The sequence below is a fragment of the Astatotilapia calliptera genome, chromosome 19 (assembly GCF_900246225.1).
Source record: "Astatotilapia calliptera chromosome 19, fAstCal1.2, whole genome shotgun sequence".
Classification (NCBI taxonomy): domain Eukaryota; kingdom Metazoa; phylum Chordata; class Actinopteri; order Cichliformes; family Cichlidae; genus Astatotilapia; species Astatotilapia calliptera.
In genome coordinates, this window is record NC_039320.1 from 30650889 (window position 1) to 30662261 (window position 11373).

At 40.7% G+C, this 11373-nt stretch overlaps 1 protein-coding gene across 1 annotated transcript; it reads left to right on the top strand.

Moving 5' to 3' along the window:
* The first annotated feature begins 8468 nt into the window (after positions 1–8468).
* On the top strand, positions 8469–11022 carry gsc (goosecoid). The gene is made up of 3 exons (XM_026151963.1): positions 8469–8934; positions 9720–9979; positions 10593–11022. Exons 1-3 carry the CDS (start codon positions 8619–8621, stop codon positions 10740–10742), a joined length of 726 nt encoding a protein of 241 aa, XP_026007748.1. The 5' UTR covers positions 8469–8618; the 3' UTR covers positions 10743–11022.
* The last annotated feature ends 351 nt before the right edge of the window (positions 11023–11373 follow it).

The window sequence follows — 11373 nt, forward strand, 5'->3', positions numbered from 1 at the left end:
ATAGGGGTGGGACCCAGGCAGGCCAGGTGCTGGCTGGGGAAAAAACATCCCAGATCTCAACAGTCTTGTTCTGTTTTAGAGCTGCTGTGTGCTCCCCTTTCCCTGCTGTTCTACGTCTTGCTAGTACGCCATCACACTTGATATTTATCTGAAAGTAGAAGAGGAAGCTCTGTGAAGCACCAAGAAAGGGATGCTAGATTCTCAAGGCCAGTCCTAAACTCAACTGCACCTCTGCGAGCATTTACTAAATAAAATGCTGACTTTTACCGACACATTCATATTATCAGGCAGTGAGCAGTTATTTGACTCAGTATCAGTTATTCATTAAACAAAGAAGTAACTTGATTTTTTTATTTATTTTTTTGTTACCCGGCAGCCAAGGTGCTTTAATGTGCTGCTTCATTCACTGTTTTTGTGCTTTAAACTTACAGGACCAAGAAGTGACCAAGGAGTTTGTCACGAAAAGTTGTGCTTTAAAATCCATCACAGACATTTTACTTTTAGAGAGAACATGAGACAGCTTAGTTCACTGGAGACAGATTGTGGCTGGTTAGCATTCACTAAGCAACTGATGAATGAAATGTAGGATAAAGAGAGGTGGAGCCTTAAACTGAATCCACATCCTGCAATTAGTAGACGAGTGAATGTTACTGTCTTAAAACAGGGCTGGTTGACAGCAGCCTATACCTTTAGTATAGAGTCTTGAATAAAATAATAGATGTTCATTTGGTGAAGTTACATCTCTGTACTTCCTAATTCAAACTCAACATGTTACTGAAGTATGTGAGCTCGTTCTTTGTCTCAGATTACCTGACTGATGTGCACGTGAAAATGCAAATAACAGTGAATGGCCTTTAACTTGCCTGTACTTTGTAATTATAGTAATAAAATACTTGTGGTGTGTACTTGCATCAATTTTAAGAATAGTGCAGGTAATATTACAGAGAATTCAAAGCTAGCAGGTGGCTAATCCACACAAAGTATTTCCAGCAGGGAGCTGTGGCTCATGCTGCATCAGTTTACCTGATTCTCACAGAATTTTCTGTTGGTCATGTGTGAAGGTGCTTTCACAACTCAGAGCTGAGACTTTCACCCAGGATAGTGGGATTCAGCTGGTCTAATGGAACTATAACCTTACAATATAAAGCGCCAGTTGTTGTATTTGTGATATTAATAAAACTGAAGGGAACTGAACAATGGGGCAATCAATTTTCCATTTCAGGGCTGAGAGTTAGGCAGTTTTTTTAACTTGGCTGAGCAGCTATTGCCATTTTTATCTGGGCACCATTGATTTTGTTCATAATGAAAACTGTTTATTTATTATTATTATTTTAAAAATGACTAAATATTTTACTTTCCCCACGTTTTGCAGCTCAGGTCAGGTGCAGGTCCTAATTTCCAAAGCATAGTTGATATTAACCATTTCTTTTTGACTTTCCAATAAGCACAGATCTTAGGCCAGTAATCTGTGATACAATTGATTACAAGCAACCCTGGATGCTTTCAATGACTGGGCCGTTTACCAGGGCTACTGGATGCAGAAACACATGGTGAAATGCAGCTGCCTCAGAGCTGCTTCATGTCAACATGTCACCTCAGTCCTGTTTCATTTGGTCTCCATATCTCTGATAATCACTCGTCTGAAAATACTGCCTTTATGAATGAGAGTGTGTGATCAGTTTTTATTTTCCTGCTTTTTATGTTGTGGCTTAAAAATGTTGAGATTAGTTTAAAACAATCAGTGTATTAATTACAGACAGTCGACAAATCAAAAATAAAACCTGAACACTTGACCTTTGCACTTTGATGGACTGGTTCCTTTTAGTCTCTTTAGAAGGAAGGGGCACTGCAACTCAGGACAAAGTGATGAAACACTTTTATCCAGGTGGTACTAACAGGGGTTTGGATAAAGGGAGGGCTGGGTGTTGCAAACTCTTATTAGAATAAAACTTATTTAAAACTGTGACCAGACTCCTTCACTGTGACTGCCATATTGTTCTGGGTTATGCTATATTTCCTGATGTCTGTTTAGATTTTTGGGGGAATTTATATCTTTGATGTTTTAATCTTCTGATTAGCCATGGGCACCTTATGACTGCTCACCCACCTACCCAACCTCCTAATGTGAGCCCACAATCACAGTCCCTCCATGCATAGGGAATATGGGCTCACTGATTGTGTATAAAATGCTGTGAATCACAAACCATGGCCTTCGCAGAAATCAGATCTACCCCTAATTGAACACATATGAGAGATTCTGGACCAACATGCTAGAGAGAGCTCTAAGCATGTTCATTTTCAGAAGAAAATGTTGTTTTTCCTTTAAATTGTCACCCATCTGTCCCTTTATGCAAATGTACAAACAAATATACAAAGGATGTTGTAACATTGTATCCTTTGCATATATATATATATATATATATATATATATATATATATATATATATATATATATATATATATATATATATATATATATATATATATATATACATATATATATATATATATATATATTTGCCGAACACAATATACATATATATATATATATATATATATATATATATATATATATATTGTGTTCGGCAAATCTTTATAAAACTGCACACAACATATGATCATAGGAGGAAACCTGTGGATTACAGAAAAGCGTCATGAAGTGAAATGCATATTGTAATGTCAGATGTGATAGAAGTGTAGGTGACATTTTCCAAACATTGCCATGACAATTCCTTGTGGAACACTGGAAGACATCTGAAACTACTTTGCCGTGCTGTGTTAAGACAGGCCTGAGGTTTAAATTCTAGTGTGTTCAATCCATCCTGGCTGCATCTCTTCTGGCTTGTTTTGATAGAATAATTCTAGGTTCCATTATGTTCCTGCCACAGCCTGTAGAGCTGATTTGAATTTCTTATAATTCCAAAGTGTGTTAAGTAGCACCTCTTTGAAAAGAGGGGGGAGTCGGAGCGCATGTTTCAGACCTTCTAATGTGCAAATGTGTTTCTGATTCCTGACACGACACAAAGTCAGATGGCAGTGTGTGTGTGTAAGTGTGTGTTTCCTTGATCCCTCCATATGACTGGCTGCCTGTAATCAGTAATTACCGGGATTGGTTGATGGATTCTAGTTATAATGAATGATTGATGACTGCTGAAAGAGAGCGGCCAGGCCATTTCTGTCCTCTGACAGCATGACGTTAGCACTGAATTGAAACCATTTAAGTAGAAAATGACTGGACACAAGCGAGGGCTCAATAGCAGGTACCATGTTACCATTTTGGAAATAGACATGTTTGCATTCACCCTGTCTTTGAATACTGTGTATATTCATGTGCATCTAAAACCTGAGCTCTTGCCGCTGCCAACTGTTCACAAGTGTTCATAGGAAAATCAATCCAAGCCCGAGATGAACTTAAATGCTATAAAAGTGTCTTTCACTCAAACAAACAAAAAACAAAACAAAACACTAATTTGTTTGTTTTCACCTCTAACACATGCTAAAAAATGACTAGAAAAACAAGTTAAACATTTAAATTTCCACTGTGTGGACATCTTTAATGGGAGTACTTTTTATACCGTACCTCTTGTTTTTATATCTGTGGTGAGTATTTTCAGGCACACTGACCCCACAACACAATTGAGAGTGGCTTTCCTGAAATTTGTACATTCAAGTGGTAAAGGCCAGAGTCTGTCCAGATATTTATAAGTTATGCTAACACTTCATAAAACAGCTGTGACCAGGCCTGTGAATGTGACAGCAAAGCACCTCCTTTTGCAAGCTTGCCACCACACAACTCAAGTGTGTTACTGTCTGCACCCCAAATAGTGTTTAATGTTTAACTACAGTGTAATTAGGGAGGTTGGGCTACTCTGTGATATAGCCTACAAGAGTGATGAGTAATTACAGTCTAGGAAGGGGAGATACAGCCCACTCCTGTTTCATTATAATTTAAGAAAGGAAAATATTATTGTTTTCCTATAAAAGATCTTGAAGGTATTTGTTACTACTTAAAATAACTAATTACAACGAAATTTATGTCTATATGCTTTTAAAATACTCCAAAGATACTCACTGCTTACTCTCCTTTCCTTTAAAAACTTTTTGAATCTATTTACTCCGCACTGAAAATAACACCATGCATTCAGAAACATGACATAAATGTTTAGAAATTACACCAGGCTGAATAATGAAGGGCTAACTCTGCTTTTACAAATCTAAGTCATCATACTGTCACACTACCACTAGGAGTCACCACAGTCAGGCATTTTAAAACCCATGCAGATGGACTTAACCCTGGCTGTATTTTTAATCGTTATCATACACTGTATTAAAATTTCCATCATATTTATCTATGAATCATTTTGGGGGTTTTTAGATTGAATTATGTACTCATCACACTTTTTATACGTGATAGTGTATCACACATGGTTAGGTTAGGTTGTGCATAATTATTAATGTGAGACTAAATGATGGTCTGTTAGCCTTGCAATGACAGCTGATCTGTTCACTGTGCATCCCGCTGCTCTTTGCCCAGTGACAGCTGGGATAAGTGGACGGATGAATGGATGGATTTGGCTGGGATGTAAATGACATGGTATTTTGTCTGAGCAGTTTTGTATAAAACTCTGCATGCACTGCACTCTCTGCACTGCAGGGTTGTTGGGATCCATTTAATGGTTTCAACTCATATTTGTGACGTTGTTTGACAAAATTTTTTACATGATTTCAATTTATGCAACACAAAGCAAAAAGTGAATTACAGATTTGTCTGGAGACTGGATTGTCGGGAAGCATCATTCATCACCTTTTTTTTTCTAGTAGGCCGGCTTTTTGTGAAAGGATTATTGTGTGTGCAACTTACTTGAAGCTCATGTGCGAAGAAAATGAGTGCTGAACAAAATGACATTTTGTGATTCGCGTCCTTTCATGTGTGAGGCAGATATTAAATTTGTGGTCAGGTTACGGGCACTTTGTGGTTTGCTTTGAGCAAAAGATGGTTTGCATCGGGTGGTGGTGGGAATGATGAACGGAGGAAGGGTGGGCTGCCTCCTTGAACCTAGCAAGTGGTTCTTAGAAACACATGGGTCCCATAGTGGATCCCTGATCCAACAAAAGGAACCAGACTCTACATGACAGATCTGACATGTACATATGTGTGTGTGTGTGTGTGTGTGTGTGTGTGTGTGTGTGTGTGTGTGTGTGTGTGTGTGTGTGTGTGTGTGTGTGTGTGTGTGTGTGTGTGTGTGTGTGAGTTGATGAATTTGAAGGTCTGTTAATCTAGTTTTCAGTTTCCTTTCAAATAAAATGCAAGTAAATTCAATCACACACACACACACACACACACACACACACATTCCATAATATTCATTTGTTAATGCTGGTACTATGTGTGTTTTTTAGGTTTGTTTATGCATTTTCCTTTGAATTCACATCACTTATGCAATGCTGTTTACAGTAATTTTTCATTTTATGATTTATACAGTTATACAGTTATGGTAGAGTAACGGTATATACAGTGCAATGACAGTAATATACACTGATATGCCACAAGAACTGAACACTGATGACCTTGTTATTACACTACAGTGGGTTTCTTACCTTCATGTGGCTACTTTAACACACACCACACCCAAAAACGCTGTTTGAAACCACACAAATTGTTGCTGACCAAGTGGTTTCCTTAACCAGGACAAAAACAACACATGGACAGTTTGAGGAATGCAATAAACGGCTGAAGCTGACCCATCCTCCAAACTTCCTCTATCTATCTATCTATCTATCTATCTATCTATCTATCTATCTATCTATCTATCTATCTATCTATCTATCTATCTATCTATCTATCTATCTATCTATCTATCTATCTATCTATCTATCTGATAATGTAATTATTCAGCCTTACCATATATTTATCACCTCTTGGAGGGAAGCATTAACAAGTTTGTCTGTTTTTATTTACCCTGTTTAAGCAGGTTTTAAAGATCAGGGCTCTGATATATAAAAGATGCATCTGCTATTGCAGCTTTGTGAGTCTTCTTCAGCTTCCATCTGCAGCCTGATTGACGCTTCTATTCACCTGTAAGTGCTGCCTTCACGGTGCTTTTCAACGGCTTTTAATTTCAAATGGACATTTCGTTTTGTGGCAATCCCTTTTGACTCGTTGCTTTCACTGCCACTTGGAAGTAGAAATATAGAAAGAAATGTGAAAATAATAACAGCACATGGTCCTGTTTTGCTCTCTCTCCCGGTCTCCTCTGAGCTAGAATCAAAGTGTGACTGTATTACAGAAAAGGCTTTCAGCCGCGGGAGCGTGTTTCCAGACCCAAAAAAGTCACACTGATTTCCCACTACACACAAAATCAAAATGTGTCACAATCAAATCAATCAATATCCACTTGAATTTTTTTCATCTGGAATGTAAATAAGTAATGCATTTTATGTATTTTTTAAAAACGAAAAAAAAATTATCTTTTGCTTCTTATACTGTATATATGTAATAACCACAGTCATACCAAAGGCCTGACACTGCACACTGCTCGTGTACGCATGATAAAGAACAGAGTAAGTTTAGTCTTTGTCCTGTGAACATCCCCGTGTCCACATCGGCTCCTATCTAAGGTTCGCTTTGTTTTGGTTACATGGCTGATAGATTTCAGATCAAGTGTCATACTTCGAATTTCCCATGCACGCATGCTGCAGCGGGATGAAACGGAAGTAAAAGCTTTGAAAGAGCTTCATTCTGGATAAAAGGCGCATTTTTTTTTATAACATAAGATGCAGTTTTGGGGTTGTTGGCTCAGAGTGCTGCCGTGCACTTATCTGTAAAACAGCGTCCTCAGAGCAGCAGGTTGTAGTTTAAAGGTCAGGCTGCGGCTGAACGGCAGGAGTCAGCCTAGCCTCGCCGGCACAAGCCTACTGAGGGCTGGCAGCAGCGCGCTTAGCTTTCACGATTTTTGCAAAACTGTCAAAGCAAAGAAGAGAGACACACACGGCCCCGGAAAAGCGCCCAAACACAACGTGACAAAAGAAAGGAAAATGCATCTGTGATCACAAACAGTGTCTAAAATGACGCTGAAGGATCAACGCATTTTATTTGCCCTTTTCTACTCTTCACGCGACTTGTTTTTACCTTACAGAAAAGCCATCGTGCTTATCCCAGTGTTACTGTACAGAGGTTTCAACGGAATATCTCTTTCAGGGAAATTTCGTAGTAGAAGGTTAGAGATAATAAATCAATCGTCTTAAATTCAATTGCTCTAAAATTAAGAAAAGAAAAGAAAAAAGAAAGAAAGATTTTTTTATTTCACCCGATATTTCAAACAATTGCAAAAATGTTAAAAATAAACGTTTCTTTAAAAAAAAAGGTGCAGTGTCTTCGTTTTCCGAAACAGGCTGACATGTACAGGGGTATTTCATCCACATTTTTTAAAATGCTGTAAAAACAATTTGATGGATGGTCTGCAGGTAAGAGGAGTGTAAACTTAGAACAGAGCTTGTGTGTAAACTGTGCGGCCACACAGTGCTAATCACCTCCGTATCTTCACAGCTCAGGCTTATCTGGCCGCCTGACAGCAGCATGTGCGAACATCCTGCAGAGTGTTAAATGCAATCATCGTCCCATTAAGGTCTGAGCTGGAATCCACGTTCCACTGCAGCAGCCAGCGCCCGTTTCCCGACCGCTAAGTCTATGTTGATTAGCCATGTAAATACTTAATAAGTTCCCCTTTCCTTCACTGAATGGAAGCGATAATGGGCCGTTACCTTCGCCCGGTCAGGGGGAAAGAAAGACAACTATGGAGGAAAGCGCTGACTTCCTCCCCACGGAACAGCGAGGGTGGATAATGAGATGACCCCCAGCTTTAATACAGCGTGTTTCAGGGTGACATTTTCATTTAGTCATGCAGGAAGGCAGAGGAGGTAACAGGTAAAGCCCCGGTCACACTTTCACCGCACTCATGCGCACAGATTGTTAATCTAATGGTTTCTTTGTTGTTAAGTAGTCCTAAATGGGCCATTAGTGATAGATATTAATGAGCAACAAAATAACCGTCATGTCTGCTCACTGCTCGAGCTTTAGCGACTTTCTTGCTTTGAGTCAGTAATGATGTCAGAGTGTCCAGAGTGATGGGCACAGCTCACGGAGACCGGTGCACTGGTTTTATGAGGACTTTGATCTGTGCTGAGGGGCACGTTGAAGCAGCCTGTAAACGCTGCTGTGATGTCCTGCACAAAGTCTCGCTGACACCGCGATAATCGGATTACTCTGTAGGAAGAGCCCCCGCGGCCCAGTGACACGTTTCTAAAAGTCTGCAAACACTCTGGATTATCTTAATTGAATTAATTCAATACACAGCTCCGTGGCGCGTTCACGCAGCAAGACGAGCGCAAGGAGACTTGTTGCTGTGACGTCAGCAGTGTATAAGAACAGCCCCGGACTCAGGCGGTTCCCCCAAACCTCCTGTCCGTATTCTCCAGCAGAGAGAGAGAGCACACACGAGTCCCGGAGCCGCGATGACGCAGTTGTAGCTTACGTTCTCCCGGAGCACGGAATCCCGTCAGTCCAGGACGCTCACAGCTGGTTCCCACTTTTCGGAGACTTCCCGCCGCACACCGGTGTGATGCCCGCCGGGATGTTCAGCATCGACAGCATCCTGTCCGCGCGGCCGAGCTGTAAGGAGCCGCTGCTGCTGCACCGGAGCGGCCCGGTGGTGCTGTCCGCCGGCCTGACGGACTCTCTCTACGCCGACTACAACGGACTGTATTCAGCCACGTGCGGGCCCGTGGCCCCCCCGGTGCAGCCCGTGAGCGGGAGCAGGATCGGATATAATGGCTACTACTACAGCCAGCTGCACGTCCAGGGCGCCGCGGCAGGGCCCCCGTGTTGCGGCTCCGTGCCCGGCCTCAGCCCGCAGCAGTGCCCCTGCATCCCCACAGGTAACACGGCCAGTCACAGAGTGTCACAGACTCAGCTAAGACCTACGCAGTGAAGGATCCGTCACGGGAACTTTTTTTTCCCCCTCACACTCTGTATTTCTCAGAGAAAGCATCTGTGGAGCGAAGTAGCTTCCAGGCCAGAGGGCCCATCAGCCTCTAGGTCAACGCGCGTAATTCCACCGTGAAGTAATTATTCGTTATTAATACAAATTAATTACAATCATGCGTAATATTTCATCGCTTGCGAGCACTATCTTACAATTAAGATTCAGTGTAAACACGCCTGAAATACGCGTTTGTAAAATTATTTCAGACTCCATGCTGCATTTCAAAGCTTTGTAAAAACTCGCAAATGTTCACGTGTGAAGTCTTTTTGTGAGACATTACTGTCGCTGCTGTTTCGCAATCAGGACGAATATCACCGAGCTGTTCTGGATTCATACACAGGAAGCAGAAGCGCTCAGGCACGTGCGCGAGCTTAACTTTGAATACAGGAAAGACTGGAGCTGAGCTTTTCCATCGCTGGGATCTGTTTTGGTGTTTCCACACATTCTGTCATGCATAAAACAGCCTCTTCCACAGTTCATTTAATGTATTTTATTTTATTTTATTTTATTTGTTTTGTTTTGTTTTGTTTTGTTTTGTTTTGTTTTGTTTTGTTTTGTTTTGTTTTGTTTTGTTTTGTTTTGTAGTAAAAAACGGAGTGATTTTAATACGCCAAATAATTGAGTGTATATATAGGGTTTCCACCCAGCCATGATGTGTGCTGTCTGTCCGTCATGCAGGCTATGACAGCCCGGGCTCGGTGCTGATCTCTCCGGTGCCCCACCAGATGATGTCCTACATGAACATGAGCAGCCTGTCTCGGACCGAGCTGCAGCTCCTCAACCAGCTGCACTGCCGCAGGAAGCGAAGGCACCGCACCATCTTCACGGACGAGCAGCTCGAGGCTCTGGAGGGCCTCTTCCAAGAAACTAAGTATCCGGACGTCGGCACTCGCGAACAACTTGCCCGCAAGGTCCACCTCCGCGAGGAGAAGGTCGAGGTCAGCGCTTTTATTTTTAAAAGCTATCTTCTTTCAAAGCTTTCACTCCACTCATAAACACACTCACGTGCAGTGAGTTCTAAAACCCGGCTGACACGCGCTCACAATGTTATTATTATTATTGAATAATAATAATAATAATAATAATTAAAGTTTGCTCACCTTTATTATTATTATTATTATTATTATTATTATTATTATTATTATTATTATTATTATTATTATTATTATTATTATCTTTTTTGTTGCTTCAACAAAATTCACAAAAATCACTATGTTATAGGTTGTATAATATTGAACAGAAATGTAATTTAATTCAATTTTATTAAATGTTTCTGTTTGCAACAGTTTATCTTCTGCCCTGATTCTGAAAACAAAGTCGATGCTTATCTACAATGTGCAGCAAGTAACACTGCTTCAAAGCAAAAACAAAACAATAACAACAACAACAAAACAATAATCATCATCATCATCATCATCATCATCACCATCGTGATAGTTATAATAATCCATTGAAAACAATAGATTAAGAATAAGGGGCTGAGCTGTGGTCGTGCTCAGCATCAGTCGCCACACAGACACGTTCAAAGTGTGCTCTCTCTCTGTCACGCAGGTGTGGTTCAAAAACAGACGTGCGAAGTGGAGGAGGCAGAAAAGGTCTTCATCGGAAGAATCAGAGAACTCTCAGAAATGGAACAAATCCACTAAAACGTCCGCGGAGAAACCCGAAGAGAGTAAGAGCGAGGTGGACTCGGACAGCTGATAACAGAGCGGACCTAACACGGCCTCATCGGCTTGTCCCGTGGAAATCGATGTGGACCCCGAGACATTGTGGTGGTGTGGTGTTGCCATGTTGCACAGTTGTATATATATCTACATTTTATTATTGACTGTGTTCATTATTTAAATTTAATTTAAGCTGCTTTTGTAACGTTCCACACACAGGGATGAGACGCCCTCTGAACTGACTGACATGTGTGAATATATCGTGATGTTCTCTATATGTGATATTTTCATGGATATTAAATGTTGTAATTCTATCATTATTATTACTGTTCTTTTGTCTTTGGCAAAAATAAGAGAAACGTATAAAGGACAGATAAATGTGCGCTCATTTAAACAGTGTGCGCTTTCATTCTGCGCTCGGCGGCAGAACCACAGACTGAAAAGAGCTTGTAAACAGGCTGTGAAATATAGCGCGAAGAAAACGAACGTTTTTTGTTTTTAGCTTCCAAAACGTCAGGGAGAAAAGCTGCTGCAGGCCTCCACATATAAAAGCCTTTATGTGAAAGTAAATGAAATGAAAGATGATTTTATTGTTATCACATCTGAACTGTGGCTCTTTTATGTCCCGCTGACGATTTGGGGTTTGTTTAAAACATCTTTTGGGCAAT

Excerpts from the sequence above, each read along its gene's own strand:
- gsc (XM_026151963.1), top strand. The coding sequence starts at position 8,619 with ATGCCCGCCGGGATGTTCAGCATCGACAGCATCCTGTCCGCGCGGCCG. Across the intron at positions 8,935-9,719 it reads GTGCCCCTGCATCCCCACAG|GCTATGACAGCCCGGGCTCG; the intron begins GTAACACGGCCA and ends TCCGTCATGCAG. Across the intron at positions 9,980-10,592 it reads TCCGCGAGGAGAAGGTCGAG|GTGTGGTTCAAAAACAGACG; the intron begins GTCAGCGCTTTT and ends TCTGTCACGCAG.